Source organism: Copadichromis virginalis, linkage group LG9, assembly GCF_057382275.1.
Source record: "Copadichromis virginalis isolate Kocher_CV1m ecotype Utaka linkage group LG9, C_Virginalis_male_GT1.1, whole genome shotgun sequence".
In the NCBI taxonomy this organism is placed as follows: domain Eukaryota; kingdom Metazoa; phylum Chordata; class Actinopteri; order Cichliformes; family Cichlidae; genus Copadichromis; species Copadichromis virginalis.
Genome location: NC_140626.1, coordinates 29098304 through 29121330, shown reverse-complemented (window position 1 = coordinate 29121330; position 23027 = coordinate 29098304). Strand labels below are relative to the sequence as shown.

General features: G+C 43.6%; 1 protein-coding gene across 1 annotated transcript in view; it reads left to right on the top strand.

The window, feature by feature from the left end:
* The window catches only part of zfhx4 (zinc finger homeobox 4), an 80795-nt gene that overhangs the window by 54121 nt on the left and 3647 nt on the right, over positions 1 to 23027 (top strand). The window contains exons 7-12 of the mRNA XM_085468644.1: positions 7826 to 7918; positions 14376 to 14509; positions 15592 to 15792; positions 16090 to 16210; positions 16370 to 21784; positions 22318 to 23027. The exon at positions 22318 to 23027 is cut by the window's right edge and continues 3647 nt beyond it. Coding sequence (XP_085324770.1) covers positions 7826 to 7918; positions 14376 to 14509; positions 15592 to 15792; positions 16090 to 16210; positions 16370 to 21784; positions 22318 to 23027 — 6674 coding nt within the window. The remainder of the gene's footprint in view (positions 1 to 7825; positions 7919 to 14375; positions 14510 to 15591; positions 15793 to 16089; positions 16211 to 16369; positions 21785 to 22317) is intronic.

Here is a 23027-nt window from a genome sequence, read left to right as displayed (position 1 = left end):
GGCTTGAAGATATTTTTTTCCCTTCTTCTGTTGCTTCTTATGAGTTCTGCCATCCTCTCTGACCTTAACACATTAGAGGCCCTGATGATGAACACATTTTTTGTTCTGCGCATGCCTCTATGACAAAAGACGTGTCACATATAAAAACGGTTAAGCGCTAATGGAAGCTACATGGTGCTCGACTGAAGTCCGCATCGGTAACAAATACAGTTACCGAAAACCATTTGAAATTAATAAAGTGACTGGAAACACGGTTAGGTTTTTTTTGTCATCTTTATATGTGTAAAATACACATTTTTAAACATTTCGTTTATCTGTCCTTTCTGTCTACTCAAATCTTCCCTTTGTTTTTCATCCAGGATTACAGTCTTGTTTTTTGGTGGCTCTGAAAGCAGATGGTTTTATGCAGCTAAAAACGGGACAGTAGCCCAATAGGATAAAGATCTGTTTAAGCATTATCCATTTGGCCACTGCCCGTCACAGGCCTATTTTAAGCATAGACACACACACACACGCAGCCATTCTCTTAAACCATGGCAGCCATTTTATTAGATTCCCTGTTTTCAGGCCTCGTATTAGTTCTCGGAAAATAAATAAACCTTGAATACATGACAAGGACCGGTCTGGTCAGTTGAAAACTATATCTATCCTGCTCGTATCTTTGTTTACCAGTGTAGTGATGGATGGAGAGATAACGGGTAAATGGTGGCGCACAGGAACAGATGGGATAGGTATATGGACGGATAGCTGTGTGAAAAGATAGAAAAATAGATGGACAGATAGATAGATAAATGGATGGATAGCTAGACAGATGAATGAGACAGGGAGATCTTGTTGGGCTGATAGAGTTGAGCAGGTATGCCGAGAAACAGCTGCTTTCTTCATTAGGTTCATCTATCGATCTCGGACCCTTGTTTTGTGCGTGTGTGTGTGTGTGTTTGAGGGAGAGGAGAAAGACAGCAGGCTCTGTAGATAAGTGCTGGTAATAGAACAGAATGAATTCTTATCACAGAGATGGGAAGGCCATTAACCCTCAGCTCCTAGTTCTCTCTCTCTTGCTCTCTCTTTTTCTCCCTCCCACCGTCCTCCGGTCTGGACCTGACAGGTTCATGTTGGCAGGTGTGTGTGATATTTCCACTATGTGTGTGAGACTCTCCAAGTGCGTGCATGTGTGCGCATCTCAGCTGCCGCTGCGCAGACTGCCCTATTGGCCAGATGTTTATAATCAGGGGCTAGATAAATATTGGCCCGAGGAATCATAAAAGACCGGGAAGAAACAGAGAATAGAGAAAGAGACGGGAGGAGATGAAACAGAGGAGAGGAATCTTCTTTTCAAATTATTCTTAAATCCCTCAGTAAGCATGCCGTGCCGCCTCCTCAGTTCACCTACTCAGCCTAAGGTGATTCAAAAAGCCGAAATGCAATATGGCTGTTGTGTAAGATGCAGGTGTGTGTGTGTGCACGTGTGGAGGTGTACAGTAGGTGTGTTAGCCTATTGTATAAGGCCAGGTGTTGGGGCAACTTTTTTTTTATCCACCAGTGAAACTTTTGAAGTCATATTTTTGTCCTGTGAAAACCCTTTTTGTATTTGCCATTAAAGAATCATTAACACCACCCTCCACACACACACACACACACACACACACACACACACACACACACACACACACAGACACACACAAACCCATCCACCCAGTGCCCACAGCACTGAAAATGAAACCCTTCTTAACACGAAACAACAGTTTCTGTCTGCGCAGCAAGCAAGACATGCAAGCCTTTAATCTTGGCTATGTTTATTCATATGATTTTTTTTTCTCCCCCCTCTTTTTTTTTCCAAAAGGGTAATAGGTGTTTTGTTAGTCGCCTGCAAGACAGCAGAGCGAGCAATTTGAGCGAAAGAAAATACAATGAAGAGTCTCAGGAAGTCGTAATTGACAACAACAAAGCAAATTTGGAGCTGCTGATACAAGCATTTTTTACACAAAAAGTCATTTTTTTCAGCTTATTCTGTCAGTTCAACTTATTGACATTCACACCAGGAGCGAATTAAATGTGACAATCCTATTGTCTGGCTTTCAGAGTCGACCTGAAACTATATATATATATATATATATATATATATATATATATATTCATCCAGGATTACAGTCTTGTTTTTTGGTGGCTCTGAAAGCAGATGGTTTTATGCATTATTTTCGATATATATATATATATATATATATATATATATATATATATATATATATATATATATATATATAAAATATAAAAATATAAATATAAAAATCTTTTTTTTCTTGCTGGTGTAATAAGTTTGCGTGTTTTTAACAATAAATGGCTCAGTGTGGGTGGATTTGAGAGTGTGGATGGAAACATGTGTGTTTGCTTGTGCTGGTGTGTTTACATGTTAGCATGTGGGCTGTGGACTTATGTGCATGAAATGCATTGAAAGCTGCGTAGGAGTAAATGTGTGTTATACGCAGAGATATTCATGGTTAGGTGTGTGTGTGAGGGGGAGAGAGGGAAAGCGTGTGCGGGTGTGTGTGTGTGTGTGTGTGTGTGTGTGTGTGTGTGTGTGTGTGTGTGTGTGTGTGTGTGTGTGAGTGAGTTATTCCCAGGCCCTGTGCAGGAGCTGTAGACCCTCTCTGCTGGGTTGATGTTTAGTATTTTAGACATGCTACATTAACAACATCTGGTTAAGATCTAAATGCTTGTTAAACGCGCTGAAATTCGGGGGGAAAGGTACAGGGAGAACGAGGGAGAAAGGGGGGATAAAGAGGGAGAGTAAGGTAAATAAAGATTTGAGGGTGAGAGAATGGGAGGGGGGGGATCAGTAAGTCTGTAAGGTTATTACTCTGGCAGTATTACCACTGGCCCTTGACTATGTGTGTGTGTGCTTCGGTGTGTATACGTGTGTGTGTGTGTGTGTGCGTGGCTGTGACTGTGTGGGATGGTGTAATGTTTCAAAGCTTTCCCCCTAAAACCTAGAGGCCAAACTAGAGCCACGCGCGCGGCGCAGGAATGTGACATCACAGGGCCCCCTGTTGCTCACATACGCACACATGGTCTCACAGGGGACGTGACCAGAGTTGTAAGAAGAAATCAGCATCAACATCATGCCTAAGTTGAGGAGACACGGGAGTCAAATGTGTTGCACAAAAACATTAAGGCTTCATTATTAGCACAGATAAAATGGACCCAGTATCAGGCCTGCATTATTAGACAGACTTAACACTCTGAAAATGCTCTGCTATACGCAGTCCAAGCTACACAATAACAGATTCTTTGTCTTGTTATTTTAGCAGTTCTTATATATCGTATATTTTCTTTGGCAGCAATTACACTTTCAGTTGATGCTCCAATTTTATGTTATCCATGATTTAAGATAAACAAAATGCAAAACAAGACTTTTTTTTTACTCCTTTACCCCTTTAATGAGCACCGTCCTAGCCCTAAGGAAGCAAATTAGAGGCAGCTCAACCCAGCTAATGAATTCAGCCATTTTGGAGTCTCCGTGTCCAGTTTCCTGGCGTGGCATTGCTCGACTGTTGTGTGCTGTACAACCGAGTCCTCCACCGGGCACATAATGACCCGGCATGGCGGTTATGGGCCCTTAGGGGGAGACAGGAGGGGGAGTGAGTGGTCTCAGAGCAGGTCATTATACAGCTAGAGGGCACACACATACACACAACATACACATGCACACAAACACACTGCACTCACACTTTCAATATATTCTTCATTGCCTCCATCTCCCATATGTCTAGTCCTCTATTTTTTTCTTTCAGACATCTCTTTCTCCTCCACTCTATCCTCCTGCGTCCGTCTGTTTAAAACTTGCTTTTCTATCTGTTTGCTTTTTGCTCTGCTTTGAAAAAATATGAGCATGTTTTGTTTGGTTTTTTTTTATTTCTACTACGGATGCCAAATTTCAGACACTATTTATTGGATAAACAAAACAGACATTTATGGGTAGGAATCTAACTGGTTACACTGGCTACTAACTGATAAAATCTCAAATCAAATTGATAGGTTGAATCTCTGATCATAAGACACTTAATTATTCTTCCTTTTTAACAGTTAAATATAGACTTGTGTTGGTTGCAGCGTAATCGAAGCCAGGGTTTGTGGTTAGCTCGAGCTCACCGGCCGGCTTTAATGTTCCGACTGACCCACATCAAAGAGAATCCCACCAGGCTGCCAAAATCACACACCCTCCACAGTCTGGCCCACTTTGTGTGTGTGTGCACGCGCGCGTGTGCATGCACAGAGGCAGTGGAAGGTGACTGCGAAAGTTTTTGCTCTGTGTGTCCTCTGGTAGCGATTAAGTTGATGGTTAAGAGTCCCCCCGCTGCAGAATGCTCTGTCTCTCTTTAACACACACACTTTACACACACATACTTGCACATGACATTTCACATGCAAACATATGCAGTCACTGTCTCACTCGCGTGATCAATGGTACACATCCACGCTAACACGATGTAACATGCACAGTCATTCACGCGCTCACGTACACACCCGTGTGGTGTGTGAATGTCAGGGTCAGTCAGAGGGCAGACGCTGTGCTGATGTATTGAGAGAGCTCGTCTGGGAATGTCCTCAGTGTGGAAACACATTCCCCATATGCACACACGCACGAACACACACATGCATGCGCGCGCACACACACCACAGATATAACTGACTAGAAGGGGAAAGGAGAAAAAAGCACTGATGAGGCCCAGATGATCACCCCCTCCTGTTCTCTTTTTTCTCTTTCTTCACCCACTCTTCACCCTCTTCCTTCCTCTCCTTCAGTCTTTCTGTTCATTGTCTCACGTTTCTCCTGTGTTTTGTCTGGCTACAGGTAGACTGCCCCCTAGAGGTTTGTTAAGACCCTGGTTTGATATTGTTAAGATCACACACTGCAGTTCAGACCACTTTCACTTGACTTATTTCCTCCTCTGCTTGCTGTCATCTGTTAGAAGAATGACTTGATTAATTTGCAGTTTGACCAGCTTAATGGGCGAATACAAAAATGTGCAATAAGTCATTATGAAGATCATATTCAGAAGTAAAAAAAAACACAAAGAATTATTCAGAGTTGTCATGTCATGGTAACGAACTAGCTGTAATTCACACATTTTTATTTATCATCACAGATGGCAAATTTATTTATGGGATAAATGATATGGTCCCGTAGTGCATTATAGGGATAATATCAAATAAAAATAATTGCTATTAAACTTTTATGACCATCTTTTTAAATTAATTGAATAAATGATATGTAACAAATCACTTTTTTCCTTCTACTTTATAAACGTTTTTATTATTTTGACACACTAACTTGACCTTGCAGTATATAAGATCTACTAACGCGTGTTTTTTTTCTCAGTATTTCTGTTTTGACCCTTACCCCTCCACCCCTCCCACCGCATGCTTATGTGAAACATGCTGTTCGATTTGTACCGTTTGCTTTTCCTTGGCTTTGAACAAAAGTCAAGCATAGAGAAAAGATAAACCAGTGATGAAGGACTTTGGTACCCGCCACACACGTGCAGCATTTACACCAGCACACACGCGCACACATGGATACACAGTGTGCGTCCTCTCCCCCCTCCGTATGAAGGTGAGGTGAATTAAAATACAAAGATGGACGCTGCAGCACCAGCAGTGAAAATTGCAATTTCTGCAGCCCGGCCTCTCTTGGCTGACAGGAGATATTTCATCTCCGTTGTCACCGATGTATTAATAAAACATCAGGAGCAGAGTGCAGTCCCAGTCTTTCATACACACACACAAACACACAGACTGTGTGTACACAGCGTGTACAGCAGCCACATGTGCAAATGCAAAAATATAACAGTGTTCATGAATACAGGCACACACACACAAACACAACTGCAATTTTCCTCCTCAATCACATGCCAGCATCTGCCATGAAAATTTCATGCTGTATATAATGTCCACTTAATGTGTTGCCGCTTAAAGCAATGGCGCCAGCGCTTAGTCTGTGTGTCTGTATGTGCTTTTTTGCATGTGTGTGTGTACTCACACCACATGGTATTTGAAAGGGTTAATCATATCATGTTTCCAAAGGGGTGTGTGTGTGTGGTGGTGGTGGGGTTGCAGACCTCTTTTGCTCATCGTACAATGGCCAAAGTGATTGTATGCAAATGCAAGCTGACCTCAATGCACCCTTTGCCTGATTTCTGTGAATATGTGTGTGAGTGTGCCTGCGTGTGCTGTGTGTGTGTGTGTTATAAAATATGGTTATTAAGGCAGTACAGGATTGATGAGCTCAGCTCTTTTATACACACTCACCCATGCACACAGACACACACCGGTTTCATTCTCTGGCAGAGTGAGGGGTTTGTGTTGAGAGCGAGACCCCCCTTTCCCCCATTTAAAAGACATGAAATTTGTAACGGTTTTTCCTCTGTGTGTGTCTGCGTGAACATGATACTCTGCGTGTGTGTGATTTGATGCCTGTTTGCAAGTGTTTCTGTTTGATTTTGCATTGGTGTGTGCTAGTCCTGAGATGGAGGAGGGCACTATATTGTGTGTATATTTATATATATGTGTGCGCGTGTGTGTTTATATGTGTGCGTGTGTGTTCGTGCCATGTGTGCATGCGCATGCCTGGTTATCTGGCCTCTCTCAGACTGCTCAAAATTCATTACAAAGTGACATCAGCCCAGCCGGAGACAAATGATGGCTGGATGAAAGGGAGCGCTGGGGCTCGGCTAGGATTAGTGTTAGCTTGTGCTGGCGACACATATATACACATACACACACACACACATGCGTACACACTCGCACACATGCACACACTTTAATCCACTGGCAGAACACTGCAGATACACAGAATTATCAAACAAGGGGCTGAACTCTCAGAGATGGGTAGGCTAATCTGCTAATAGTGCAGAGCTGCACGTGTGTGTTGGTTTGTGTTTTGGCGTGCACACGCAAATACACACACACATACTTTTTAGCAAGGCGTGCAAAAATACACAGACACACTATTTCTGTACGGGGTAGTGGTGAGCATGACCTACACAATCTCATGTTATTTTGCTTTTCATTTTTCCTATTTTTTCCCCCCGGATTTTACAGCAGGATGTGTGTTGTAGGCTGTCAGTGTTAATGTGTGCCTCAATTTGGTAGAGCTGTGTATTTTTTCCAGTTGTCGCAATAAAGCAGAATGATAGCGTTTCCACATAATTATGTTTTTACATTACAACAGCATAATTTGTGTTTCCACCATGCTGTAATATTTGTCTAACCTGAAATAACACTTTAAATGAATAGAAGAAAAGTAAAAATGCTTATTTAAAATGAAATATATGGACAAAAAGTCATTATTATGCAATGTCAGTAAATAATATTCTTTCTTTTTTTGAGAAGTGCATGTTGAAGAGAGGCACCCGAAATGACTGAAGCCGTTTCCCCGGAGGCCATATTTTGTTGTCACACAACCTTTCAGCTTTCAGGCCATGGATGTATTATGTTTCACCCACTAGAAGTGGCAGAGCGCGGCTGTTTTCAACAAAGCATGTGTTTAAGTCAATAACATTATTTGCTGGTGAGATATGCTGTTCAGTGGGATACGTTTATTCTAGAAAAAGGTGTTTATGGGAATAAAGCAAACATATAAAAGCTGGAATATTTCTCTAATATCACACTGCAATATATGTTAGAACATCTGCAGCTTTCAGAGTCAAACACCATGAAATTTTCTTTTTCCAGTGCTGCCCTTACAGCCATCGAATGTGTTTTAGAGAGCTCTGCAGATAATGAAGTTGTTGTTTGTGTGTGTGTGTGTGTGTGTGTGCATTTTCAGAAGAAACTTCTGAGGACAGTGAGAGACCTCCTCGCTCCTCCTCCAGGCTCAACCTCAGCGACCGAGACTCGGCTGACAGCAGGAAAACTGACCGTAAGTCTGCGCGCGTGCAAACTGTGCGCACAAAACACATACGAACCACAAGCCTCTCGTCTTAAGTTATTGTTCATGTGTCGCTCTCCCTCAGATAAGGTTCTAACGTGTGTGTAACATGTGAATGCTGCTGACTAGCCTCCATGTGACCCGCTTTAATCGTTTCCATCTGACAGAAAGAGAAAAAAGGAGAGACGGGGGAGTGGGGGAAACAAGAAGAGGAAGGAAAAAAGGACAGAAAGAGAGAAGGATAAGTTGAGTGTTGTGGATATTACCAGGCAATGTCCAGGCCCCAGATTATTTTTTAATCAAATCAGTTTGCGTGCTTGTAATTTATAAGCGCCTTGCATTAATCTTTTCTCGTTCTTGTGCCCTCTCCGATGACATATTAATTTTTCATAAGCGCAGGATTAGATGGGGGGCCTGTGTATATGTTTTTCTAATATTGCACTGCATCCCTGCAACCCTTAAATTAGTTTTTTCCCTGCACTCTCCCTTCATTTTTCTTTCTCTCCCATTTTTTTTTCCTGGCTCAATCCATCCCTTAATTGTTGTCCAATCTGTGAACCTATCGCAGGCATTACCTTGGGTAGAAAAAAAAATAGCACGAGATAGAAAGAGGGGGAAAGGAGAAACAGTTTATTCGTTTGTAAGTATAGTGAAGCAGGGAGGGGCAACAATCTGTAAAAGGCGACTTGGCGTCGCTGTTATTTTGGGCGAGGTATGGAGCACATAATGCCTCTGCTGTGAAGCTGTGGTCAGGATGGCCCCGGCTTTGTTAGATTTGATTTACCCAAATATGAATTCATATGGTTTTCTTATGTATGAGATGGAAATCCATGGCTGGGAATGAATATTACATGGGGCTTCTCTCTCTCTCTTTTTTCCCCGCTCTGTCTTTGCATGGGGTTCTCATTCTTTCTGCCCCTACTAATGTCTCTTCTACTCTTTCACTCTTGCCCCCCGACTCACACACACACACATGCACTTCCAACTACACCCTCTATCCATCTGAAGCTCCCTCCCCACCTTCTCTTCCTAGCATGCCATACCTAGCTCCATAATGTGAGGCTCAATGAGCCAGAAGGAGAGCTGAGTGAGGCTGGGGCCTATTAGTTTAGCTAGTCATCTATCTTTCAGCTCTATCTCTGTGACAGGCCTGTCTGACGGACTAGCGGGGGGAACCACCATCCATGCATTTACTGCTGCATATTACCACCAGCGCCATTTAACACCAGAGCACACATGCAAAAAAGAAAAGGGAAAAAGAAAGAAACCCACGGTGTTCTTAAGCGTGCCTACGTATGCGAGCGTTCTTGAGTGTAGTGAAGCTTATTTAATAAAGCAGAAATGTATTCCATTTTTTTTTTAATTTTTATGAATAATTTGTTCTAGGAGTCGCCTTGGGGGTAAGGTTTTAGTTTGTCTAGGAAGGCAGATATAATATTGCTAGTGGCGCTTTTTTTGGTGTTTTATTATGCATTTGCTTTAAAGGAGACTTGAGAAAGTCAATTGCCAGAAAATGTAAAGTGGGGGTGGTGGTGTTGTGGGGGGGCGGGAGATCCTGGTGTGTTATCAGGCTGTTATTCTGGGGCCTTGTTTTTGTTTTGTCTGTTTGTTTTGATTTTTTTTATAAGTAGGCAGATTTAACATTTCCTTCATCAGGCCTAAATCTTGAGATCTATGTGTGTGTGTGTGTGTGTGTGTGTGTGTGTGTGTGTGTCCATATGGTATCTCCAGGGAAGGGATTACAGTGTGACCAAGTGAGCAGTGTATTTGCGCACTTCATCTCCAAGACCAAGAGTCTTTAAACAAAGAGGGGCCGATAGATAGATAGAGAGGGGAGAAGAGGGAAGGAGCGAGAGAGAGAGAGAGGTGAAAGGGTGGGGGAGGGGCAAGGAACCAGCGAAAAGAGCTGTTTCCCTTTCTTCATTTACATTGTCTTGTTTTAATCCCGTGTCACTTCAGATTAATTATAATCCACGTTACATTTTCCATGCAAATGTCCTCAGTGTGGATTACTTCCAGATAGCTTTATGCTGTTTGTGTAGATGGCACATGTCGCCACCATGGCTCAGGGGCCCACTTCTTATAAATAATCAACTAAACAAAGGCCCCGGCATAGAAATGAGCCTGTCAGGCAGCCTAAGGAAATTACAGATCTCTACCTGCTTCAAATTAGCACAGAAATTACTCATTGTTCCTCCAGTCAGATGTTATGTATTATTGCGTGTGCAATTTTGAATCGTGAAGATACGGGCGAAACGAAACGCATTCACGTGCAAACAAGATCTCATGTTAAATAATTCTATATTAGCTTGTTTATATTCTGAATATTTGTGTGTGTGTGTCTGTTTTTTTAATGTGCATGCATCTTGCAAATTTCCCCCAACTTGAGAGGATAGCTGTGCTCCTTTTCTGTCTCTCTCTCTTATATGAGATTAAAATATATTAAAGATATTAGCATGTTTAATTACAAGCCTGCAGCATTTCCTTTGTGCATGCACTATGTGTTTTCTGTGTAATGACAGCTTGTTGAATGTCTCCGACAATTTGTCAAATGTGACAAGGCCACGCTCATATTTATCTCTCATTAGAACACAAGCTGGAGATGGAAGAGAAGGGAAGGCTAGTCATTAAAAACACACAAACTACAAGACAGCTGCTGTTTAATAGCCTTTCTTTCTTTGACTCTCTCTCCATCTGACTATGTCTCTGCCTCTCACCATTTCAATCTTTTTCCAGCCTCCTTCTCTGTGTACTTCCCTCCGGCAAGATCTGGGCCCTGCTGAGTGCTTCAGTGGGAGTTTGGGGTTCAGAGTGTGTTGCTGTAATGTTATCAGGTGACCGGGGGTCAGCCTAATGTGTAACCTCAGAGCAGTAGGCCAGTAAATCATGCTGGCCAGCCCTCCCTGGCCCGCTTTGGCCAGCTCTCCTTCCTAGATTTACTGCTCCGTAACCTTAGCCAGTCTGCCAGGGCTCAAGACAGCTAAATTGAATACTAAATCCAAGCCACCCAGCCCACACTCCCACACCACCGCCCCGCTCTCCGCTCTGTGTTTGCTGGGCTTTTTTGTATTTCGATTAAATGAAATGACAGGAGTGGAATCATCAATGGAATTGATGCAGCATGTTAAAAGAAGATAGAGGACGAGGAAAAAACAGGGGAAATGGTTACAACAGGTTTATTTCACTGTCGACTTGATCCCGGTGATGCAGCCGACTTTACGTATAGTCAGTCCTGAAGGCACGATGATGATTCAGTGACATACTTGGACAGTTTGTGTGAAAAACTCACTTGGTCAGTCTGCTTTGTACAAAAAATCTTTTTTTAAGCAAAAGGGCGGATTCCAAATGGATCCCCAGAAAAAGCAAGAGCTACAATGGCATTGTTGGTTCCCCTGCCTTTCGAGGAACTATATGGGATAAAAATACCCCGAGGCCGTGGACTTCTCTGTCCCTCTCTGTCATTTTTTCTTGTTCTCTCCTCTCCCCGTTGTTCTGCCTTTTACCCCATTGCTCCGTGCCTCTCTCCACTGGAGCGTCCACTTGCGTCTATAGAAGTGTATGTGTGCGTATGTGGCTACCTAAACATCCCTGACAGTTGCAAATAAAGATGGGTGGTGTGTGTACCGCTCTCTCCCCCTGCAATGCAAAAGGGGTTGAGTGTCATAAATCACCTTTTGATTTATCTAATCAACTCAGGTCCTGCTCCATGCAGACATTTGTCATTGGTGGAAGGGGGTTAGGGGGTTGAAGGGGCAATTTCAGGTTTATTCTACCCCTCCATTTCAATAGGCTGCAGCTGCTGGAACCCACATGTGGAAGAGGGGATGGAGGAGAGCCGGAGAAGGGAGGGGAAAGTACAAGGGGGAGGAAAAGGAAAAAGGACAGTCATTAAGTATGGGGTGCAGACTCAGAGACAAAAGAAAATGAGAGAAGAGTCTTCTGATTCTCCCTTGTTCTCAGTCATGTGCTCTCCTGTTATTTCTCTTGATTTACTTAAGTTATCCAAGCACTATTCATTGCAAGAATATGTGGCTTGTTAAGAACAAGGTTTTAGGGATATTTAGATTTTCCTCTCGTGGTTTTATGGATAGTTTTTGGATTGCGGTTGCCATTGTATTTATTTGTCCTACTGGTAATTATATTCTTGGAAGACACTCTACAATTTTGAACGCAATTCTATGCCTCAAAATAGGTTTATTATTCACTGGCAGAGCTTGCTATTGAAAGCTCCTAAGTGACCATAGAAAGAACTCCTCTCTCATTCAGGGTTAACCAACTGTTTTTTCTTCATATGAGTTTGAGCATAAGCATAAGTGTTGATTAAAGCAGCGGGTCAAAGACATTCAAAACAGAAGGACAGATCTTCATGTTGCACACACACAGACGAGCATTTACATTCAACATGACAGTAATCAATGGTGATGTGTGCCCCCCCCCCCCCCCCCCCCACACACACACACACACACATGCACACACACACACCACCCCCACACCCTCCACATTGTAAATGTGTTTGCAGGCTCTCGTCCAACAATCGCCTCATCTCCTTTCTCAGGGATGTAATTTAGTTGCAAATTGACTGGAAGACGGAGGCAAAAATTGAAAGTTGAAATTAGAAATGGTTATAGTAAATATAGGAGGCGGGGCACGGACTCGGGAAAGGTCAGGTGATATGACGGGCGCTTCCAGCCTGCACCGATCTGACCAATGGAGTGTCAGAGGCCTGATATGAAGCACAAAATACACACGCATATTTGCACATAGACACGCGCGCGCGCGCGGACACACACAGGCTAGCCCTGCAGGGGCCATCACAAGCAGTGGAAGACGAGATTACCTCGCTCTTCTGAGCTGCAGAGCAATTCTCGGATGTTCTTGGAAATTCACATTGTGCCCTTGTGTGCGTGTGTTTTTTTTTTTCTTCACTCTCCCCTTTCTCTCTTTCTTCCTTTCTTCCCTCCCTCCTTCTCTCTTGTCACTTTCCTTGACAGGCCAATATTTCAGGCTCCAGATATAGGGGATTACAAATAAAATAAGTGGAACGCCTACTTAATGCAACAGAATTAAAATGCATGAACGGGCCGGAGGAATTGATATGCGCCCAATACAAACACGAGCCACAGAATAATATGAAATACAAAATGTTTTTTTTAGCCCCCTCTCCATGTATCAGTGCTTTGATTTCCCTTTTTTTCCATTTGTGCATCTAGCGTGAAGCGTTGATTCGCAAGAGTGAGGCTCACATATTGCCTTGAGTGACCAGACGAGGGAGGGGAAGCGGGAGGAGGGGAGGGGTGGGGTGGGGGGGGGTAGCTTAGGGAAGAGAGCGAGGAAAAGGGAGGGAAGGAGGGAGGGAGCGTTGCTGTTGCTGTGTCTTTGTGTTGTGCAGAGTGGGTAAATTGCAGTGGCAGAGTATAGCAGGGCCTGCACGGCCTGTATCTTAGGATGAGGCTAATGAAAGATTTATCAGTGGCTGCAGCATTTACTAAATACAACCAGAGGCTGATCTCTCCACACTGAGCCCTGCTGTTAACATCACACACGCTTACACGCACACATACAAACAGACACACACAAGTAGCGCTGGTACTGTACCACCAGCCGTGACAAAGCCCTGAAAATTTAGCATCTTATACAGACACAGGAGTTGTCGAGGCAGCTGGGGAAATGTATATGAACTAATGAAGTGTATAATATTACCATAACATTTAATGTATGTCGTGCTGTGATAATGAGCCTGCCCGAGTTTTTCCTATTTTACATGTCCTCGGGGCAGTGGCACGTCAGCATATGTGAATGTGAATAATACTCTTCATGCTTGTATCCATGCTAATGTTGTCCTGGTGTCAGACTCTTTTTTTTAAAGCCATCACCTACAATACATGTGTTGATGTTATTCAGTTATTTGTAAAGCAGTAATTATTTAATGATTGTTTTATGATCCCATACAGCCACAAAATGTCACAATTAGATTTTATTGGCCCATTCAAATCGTGCATATTCTGAATGGGAGAGGTGAAAGTGGGGCAGCTCATTGTTACAAAAGCTAGCAAACATGACAAACCACACATTTATGTTATGTTCACAAATGATCCAATTCCAATGCGAGGGATGTGAGAATTTTATCAATTTTTATCATGTATATTTCACATGTTACAGATTAATACATCCATTTCTCATGTAATATGCAGGATATATTAGATGCTCTACTTAATATTCTTCTCCTGTATTCCAAAAACCTTGGAAAAAAACAAGTTTGCCATTAATATTGTTGTATTTCTGTTTAAAAAAATATGTGTATCATAAATATTTGGAATATTAAAATATACAAATGCAGACATTTAAACTGGGAATATAAATACTGAATATTTAGTTGATGAAATCCATTCACTTTTAACCTTTTGCGTTCTCTGTCCCCTATTCTCTTTGTCTCGCCACCACCTGCTAGGAGTGAATGCCGTGTCTAAAGAGGTTACCGGACCGAATGCTATGGTTAAACATTCTCTCCTGCCAGATCGCCAAATGGAAAGCCCACCTAAAAGGCCAAAGTCTGCTGAAGGGAAGACCTCAGCTAATGACCAGGTTTGTGAAGTTTTAAAAGGAAACTCCCAGTTGCGTTAGAAAATGTCACCTGTGTTGTTCTTATCTGTTCCTCATTTAGTGTTTGCGGATCTGTATACTGTGTTCACCTTGCTAAAGAAAATCCATCTAGGTTATGGTGCTTATCTATGTACCTATTCAAAATGGCTATTTAAATTCCATATACTAGTTGGACTTTGTCATTGGATCTACAGAAAGCTAATAGCCACTGAGGCAGGTTTGTCTTCATAAGCACTAATGAAATCTAACCTTCACTGTCACTGTGGGATGAGCTAATGGAAGATACTTAACTATAAGAAGCAGAAATGTTAAGCCAAGCATTTAGCAATTCCTGGCGCCATTCAAAGGGTTAAATGCATCCTACTATTCCCCCTCTGACATAGCTTTTCAGCATCAAGCACAATAGGCCGGCCTTTGTGTCCTTAAGTGGAATACCTGCACTAGCCTTAGGACTCCTTGCCTGCTTCTTTTCCCCTTTTTGCATCTCTTTAAATTATATGTGTTTTTAAATTAGATTATGAAGTATTAGCTCGTCTGGTTCTGGTAGGAAGGAAGACTTAGTCATTTCAGAAATGGATTCTATTAAGACAGGTGGTAGGGAGGCAGCTATGCTCAGAGTACTCGCTGTAATGAGGGCAAGGCATAGCTTAGGAGAGTACACACCTTTGTCATCTGCAATCTCCTGATTAGAAATTCTGGCCAATCTTGTTTTCTACTAATAAAATGGCACGACTTAAAAGATTTAAACAAATTACATGAAAGATGGTTGATTTATGTTTTCTAGGTCAAGTTGGGCATGGTAACTGGGGGCTGGGTGGCAGATAGTGAGGATTACCAAAAATTCTCGTTTTGACAGATTTAGTGGAATTTTAAAAAGTAAGGTGTGACCAGTGAGGCGGATGGCTGGCTAATTTAATGGCCGTGCAGTGCAAGAATGATACCCACTAAAGTACATTGAGCGTAATAAGTAACTTCTGCTCTTGAATTAAAGGAAAATATTTTCCTTTTCTTTAAAATCATTTCATTATTTCCCCACCTAGTTATTGTGCTGTCTTGTTTTTTAGGTTCAGCAGTGTCCGTACTGCAACTACAGCAGTAAAGATGCCAACCGTATGCAGCTACATGTTATGTCCCAGCATTCCATGCAGCCAGTGATCCGCTGCCCACTGTGCCAGGATGTCCTTAGCAACAAAATCCACCTGCAGCTACATCTCACTCACCTTCACAGCGTGGCACCCGATTGTGTGGAAAAGCTCATTCTGACTGTATGTAGAAGTAATGACTAGAAATACAATTTGTTTGAATGTGTCTGTTAGACTGTGTGTGTGTGAGAGCAAACTGCACATTCAAAGCAAAAAGAAATTGTGATGTTACTTGTTGTTGTTGCTAAATGTTCTCTCTTGAGATGCTCCCATAATCTTGAATGTTGTTACTGTCCACCGAGAGAAGCAAATTCTTTCCCTAAAATAAGCTTTGATTTCAATACAAGAAACAATTTGGCACGCTTCCTCTGCACTTTCTATATCAGTTTTTGGTATAATAACAATCTTTGGTCTTTGCAGGTTGTTGGACCTGAAACAGCAACACCAAATAATATAATGCACCCCCAGACTGAACAAGAGAGAAGTATGTCGTTAATGGATTCCTCTACCTCTCTCACAGATGGGTCAGGAAAGTCTCATGGTGAGCAGAATATGTAGCATACACTGTTTTCTTTCTGTCATTAATTTGTTGCCCAGATGATGGTAAAGGTCCACTGAAGAACTTTAGTGTGTAATTTTCTATATATTTGTCAAAAAATACTGACTGACGAGAACCTTACATTGTATTTTCTATGCGTAGGAAACATTTCAAAGGATGAGCTGGCCAATCAAGACAAGAACGATTTAGACCTGCAGCGTGAGGAACTCAAGCCCCCAAAGGAGGCCTCAGAGGCCCCAGATTGGAAGAGAGCCAGTGGATTAAGACATGATAGCAAATCCCCTGATAATCTGCAGGAGCATCTCAGTGAGCTCCAAAGACTTCAGCAACAGCAACAACAGCTCTCTGTATCAGATCGTCATGTCTACAAATATCGTTGCAACCACTGCAGTTTGGCCTTCAAAACAATGCAGAAGCTTCAGATACATTCTCAGTACCATGCCATCAGAGCAGCCACTATGTGCAGCCTTTGCCAGCGCAGCTTCAGGACATTCCTGGCCCTCAGGAAGCATTTAGAAAATGGGCACCCTGAACTTAGTGAGGCTGAGGTGCAGCAACTCATAGGCAATCTGCCACTGAATGGAGATATCACAGAGAGTGAGGCCAGGGCCTTGGAGGAAGCTCAGGCCTTTGAACATGACTTGGACAAAGATGATGAAATGGACCAGGAAGAAAAGCCCAGTCCCACAGGAAGTGACAGTAGCTCCCTGCTAGATGACATGGGAGCAGAACCAAAACGGACCCTACCATTTAGAAAGGGGCCCAATTTTACAATGGAAAAATTTCTGGACCCTTCTCGACCTTACAAGTGCACAGTATGTAAGGAGTCCTTCACCCAGAAGAACATCCTACTAGTACACTATAACTCAGTTTCCCACCTACATAAATTGAAAAAGGTCCTTCAAGAGGCATCAAGCCCAGTTCCACAAGAGCCAAGCAACAGCATTGACAACAAACCATTTAAATGCAATATTTGCAATGTTGCATATAGCCAAAGTTCAACACTTGAAATTCACATGAGGTCAGTTCTACATCAGACCAAAGCAAGAACAGCCAAAAATGACATGAGCAGCAGCAGCAGCAGCAGTATATCTGGAACTAGCGGTCCAGTATCTTCAAAAAGTCCAGGCCCAAGCACACAAGGGAATGCAAGCAATTTAGATGCTGCAAGAAGTGGTACACCTTCTTCTAACAAAGAAAACACTGTTGAACCCAAAGAACCTAACAGCAGTAACAACTCAAAACAAGCAGCAACTACTGACCATGTTTCAGCACAGGCAAGCAGCCAACAATCAGCACAGTCCTCAGCCCAACTGCAGCTGCAGCTTCAACATGAACTCCAGCAACAGGCTGCTTTCTTCCAGCCTCAGTTCCTCAATCCAGCTTTTCTCCCCCATTTTCCAATGACCCCAGAAGCATTACTGCAGTTTCAACAGCCGCAGTTCCTCTTCCCATTTTACATACCTGGGGCAGAATTCAACCTTAGCCCAGAACTTGCGCTGCACTCAGCTGCAGCTTTTGGAATGCCTGGTCTTACTGGATCATTTCTAGAAGACCTGAAGCAGCAGATGCAACAACAGCACCAGTTACAGCAGGCTCAAGTCCAGCAACAGGTTCAACAGCAACAGCAGCAGCAGGCTTCTCAATCACAGTCACAAATTCTGCAGCAGAAAAACCAGCAACTGCAGAACCAGAAAGCAAAAATGGAAGCTAGCACAGTCTCAGTTTCAGAAATACAAATGTCTAGAGATGCAGAGGACCACCTGGAAAAACAGGAAAACAGGGCGAAGATGGAAAATGGAGGTGATGCATTGAATGATGTAGGAAAGGACAACAAAGAACCCAAAAAGTCAAAGTTTTCAGAGCCTCTGATTCCCCCTCCACGTATTGTGTCAGGAGCAAGAGGTAATGCAGCAAAAGCGCTATTGGAGAATTTTGGATTCGAGTTAGTGATCCAGTACAATGAAAACAGACAAAAAAACCAAAGGAAAAGCAAAGATGGAGTTGAACAAGTAGAAATGAATACTGATAAGCTTGAGTGTGGGATGTGTGGAAAGCTCTTCTCTAACATGCTTATTCTCAAGAGCCACCAAGAACATGTGCATAGTCACTTTTTCCCATATGTGGAACTTGAAAAGTTTGCCCAGCAGTACAGAGAGGCTTATGACAAACTTTATCCAATAAACCCTTCTTCACCAGAGACACCACCGCCGCCACCACCTCCTCCTCCTCCTCCTCCGCCACCTCCTCCTGCTCCAACCCCAGTGACAGCTCCTCAGCCTGCTGCCATGTCTGTGGCCAAGCCTCAAACTCCAGTACCTTCACCGGTTCCTGTTTCCCATCAGAGTTCACACCAACCCTCTCACCAGACACAAACGCCCCAGCCACCGCCCCCACCTCCACCACCTACTGCCCCCCCTGCACCACCCCAAGTGCAGCTACCTGTTCCCTTGGATCTGCCCCTTTTCCCGCCTCTAATGATGCAGTCTGTCCAGCACCCAGGGCTACCCCCTCAGCTGGCCCTCCAGCTGCCCACTATGGATTCGCTGTCCACGGACCTTACACAACTCTGCCAACAACAGCTGGGTCTTGATCCAAACTTCCTCCGCCACTCTCAATTTAAGAGACCGCGCACCCGCATCACCGATGACCAACTCAAGATTCTTCGCGCAAACTTTGATATTAACAATTCTCCTAATGAAGAGCAAATTCAGGAGATGTCAGAGAAGTCTGGCCTGCCCCAAAAAGTTATAAAGCACTGGTTCCGTAACACCCTTTTCAAAGAAAGGCAGCGGAGTAAAGACTCTCCCTACAACTTCAGTATTCCTCCCATTACAACACTGGAAGACATTCGATTGGAGCCCCAACTAAGTGCACAGGAATACCACAGAGCAGACTCAATGATGAACAAGAGGTCCTCCAGAACCAGATTCACTGATTACCAGTTAAGGGTACTTCAAGATTTCTTTGACACTAATGCCTATCCAAAAGATGATGAGATTGAGCAGCTCTCCACTGTGCTCAACCTGCCATCACGAGTCATTGTGGTGTGGTTCCAGAATGCTCGCCAGAAAGCTCGAAAGAGCTATGAGAACCAGGCAGACTCTAAAGACAGTGAGAAAAAAGAGCTGACTAATGAACGATACATCAGAACCAGCAACATGCAGTACCAATGTAAGAAGTGCAACATTGTGTTCCCACGCATCTTTGATCTTATCACTCACCAGAAAAAGCAGTGTTATAAGGATGAAGATGATGAAATGAATGACGACAACCAATGCGAGGAGTATTCAGATTCTCCTGAGCAAGGTCCATTTAAGATCACCCAGGGACCTTTAGACATACCTAAGCATTCCCAAACAGGAACTCCCAGCAGTTCTGGCTCAAGCTCCCCTGTGATGTCCTCTCCTCGTACTACCATGGGCAAAATTTCCCCCAAGCCAGATTTGACCCCTGAAACTGAAGTTAAACAGAACGAGACTGCCCCTTCACCAGTGGTAAAGTCACTACCAGAACCAAGACCATCTAAGGCTTGCACACCGCAGCCACCTCCACAAAAAGCCCCCCAGGCACAAATGTCAAGACCCCATTCCCAGCCTCAGGCAGCTGCAGTTCCCTCAAGTCCACTTTCCCTGGCACTGTCTTCACTTACAAATAGCCTTTCCCATCAGATGCTTCAGTACCAGTGTGATCAGTGTAAGATAGCATTCCCCACTCTAGAGTTGTGGCAGGAGCACCAACACATGCATTTCTTGGCTGCTCAGAACCAATTTCTTCACTCACAATTCCTTGAAAGACCCATTGATATGCCCTATATGATATTTGACCCCAACAACCCCCTCATGGCTAGCCAGCTGTTATCTGGAGGTCTCTCCCAAATCCCATCTCAGAGTAGCTCTGGCTTAGCTTCTGCTGCAGGCTCTGGGGCGATGAAGAGGAAACTTGATGACAAAGAAGAAAGTGCCAATGACAAAGATGGCGGTAACAGTAGTGAAGAGCAACACAGAGATAAGCGTTTAAGAACCACCATCACACCAGAACAATTGGAGATTCTTTATGACAAATACCTACTTGACTCTAACCCAACAAGGAAGATGTTGGACCATATTGCACGGGAAGTTGGCTTGAAAAAGAGAGTTGTGCAAGTTTGGTTCCAAAACACCCGTGCTCGAGAGAGAAAGGGGCAGTTTAGGGCTATAGGGCCCTCCCAGTCTCACAAGAAATGCCCCTTTTGCAGAGCATTGTTTAAAGCAAAATCTGCTCTAGATAGCCACATACGATCTAGACACTGGCATGACGCTAAGCAGGCAGGTTTTAGCTTGCCACCAAGCCCAATGATGAATCAAGACAATGAAAGAGGTGAAAGCCCCAATAAGTATAATTTCTTTGACTACCCACAGCTGCCTACCAAGACTGAGCCAAATGAGTATGAGCTACCCACTGCATCCTCAACCCCAGTCAAACCATCCGAGGCGCAAGTAAAAAACTTCTTAAGCCCTTCATCCTTAAAAGCTGAAAACTGTGATGAAACTGAAGGGCCTAATATTAATTCAGCAGAAGTTTCATCTTATGATCTCAGTAAGATGGACTTTGATGAGACATCATCAATTAACACAGCCATTAGCGATGCTACAACCGGAGATGAGTATAATAACAATGAGGTTGAAAGCCTTACTGCCAATGGAGGAGACAAGCTAAGTGACAACAAAAGTGGCCTGATGCCAAATTTTGATAGTGGCAATGAAAGGTTCCAATTCAGCATGGTGAGCCCTGCCCTCAGCTTCTCTGGAAAAGACTGTGACTCTTATTTTAGCTCCAGAGATGATGAATTTGATGAAAACAATGACAGGAGTGAATCGTCAAGCCTAGCTGATCCTAGTTCCCCTAGTCCTTTTGGGGCAGGTAACCCCTTCAGCAAATCTGGGAAAGGCAGCAATGCTGGGGATAGGCCAGGGCACAAACGATTCAGGACCCAGATGAGTAACCTGCAACTTAAAGTACTCAAAGCCTGCTTTAGTGACTATCGCACTCCTACAATGCAAGAGTGTGAAATGCTAGGCAATGAGATTGGACTCCCTAAACGTGTTGTTCAGGTGTGGTTCCAGAATGCGCGTGCTAAAGAAAAGAAATTCAAGATTAATATTGGAAAGCCATTCATGATAAGTCAAGGCTCACCAGAGGGACCCAGGCCTGAGTGTACTTTGTGTGGTGTAAAGTACACTGCACGGATGTCTGTCAGAGACCACATCTTTTCAAAACAGCACATCACCAAAGTGCAAGAAACAATGGGAAACCAGGTGGATAGAGAAAAGGACTACCTAGCACCAACCACTGTCCGTCAGCTCATGGCCCAGCAAGAGCTGGACCGCATGAAGAAAGCCGGTGAGGGACTTGGCCTCCCTGGCCAGCAGCAACAGACTTCAGTGGACAATAATAATGCACTTCATGGCCTCAGCCTACCCTCAGGCTACCCAGGGTTATCTGGCCTCCCACCAGTCCTACTTCCTGGAGTCAATGGGCCATCATCACTTCCTGTTTTCCCACCCAACACACCTGGTGAGTTAGTATGACACATGGTAAAAAAAAGAAAAAGAAAAAAAACTCACTAGAAGCTTTATGAACTGAGCTTTATCATGCACTATTTTCTTCTACTGTACTGCTGGTTATTCTGTATCACAGTGGTGTTTGTCAGAAGTCTTATTTTTTAAAAACTACTTTAAAACATGGTGGCAGTTAGTGCATGCATAATGTCAGCATCAAAGTTCAACTGCTAATTGCTAATTCAAATTTTTTTTTCTTTAAAAAAAATGTATCTATATGATGTGTGTTTTTTGTTTGTTTGTTGTTTTTTGTTTTTCCCTTTATTTTAGGTTTCATATATTATATTATATTATAATATATTGGCAAAGTGAAATTATCGTAAAGCGCATGTGACAGTTTTGATCCATAACAAAATCATAAAGAGAGACACAGTATCAGCCAGTAACGAATTAAGCTTCTTTATCTTATAAAAACACATTTCCATAGTGATTTGGGGTTGAATATTTAAATATTGAATATTTCCATATTTATATACCACTGTATTTCAGCTTTAGCGTCTCCCGGTGCTGGCATGCTTGGGTTCCCTACACCAGCCACCCCCTCTCCTGCCATGTCTCTCAGCACTACCCCAACCAAGACTCTTCTGCAGACTCCTCCTCCTCCTCCTCCTCCTCCTCCACCTCCTCCTCCTGTTCCCTCCACACCTTTGGCAGCAGTAAACCATACAGAGCAGCAAGGCAAAGACTCAGAGAGAGACAACAGCAAGAAACCAGGAGACAAGCCACCTCAAATGAAGGTGAAGGACAGAGAGAACGAGAGCAGCTCACGCCCAGAGACCCCCAGCATGACCAAAAAACGGGAGAAACCATGTCCGGCTCCAGGGAAACCAGGAAGTGAGACTTCACTAGATGCCGCACAGCTTCAAGCACTTCAGAATGCGCTTGTCGCAGGTGATCCCAGCTCTTTCTTTGGGGGGCAGTTCCTGCCTTATTTTCTTCCTGGATTTCCCAACTGCTTTTCTCCCCAACTTCCTAGAGGGGTCCAGACAGGGGGCTACTTCCCGCCACTTTGTGGAATGGAGAGTCTGTTTCCGTACGGCCCCGCAGCAGTCCCACAAGCTGCAATGGCCGCTGGTCTCTCTCCAACCGCTCTCCTGCAGCAGTACCAGCAGTATCAGCAGTCCCTCGCGGATTCGCTGCAGAAGCAACAACAACAGCAGAAGCAACCTGAGCAGCAGCAGAAACAACAGCAGCAGCAC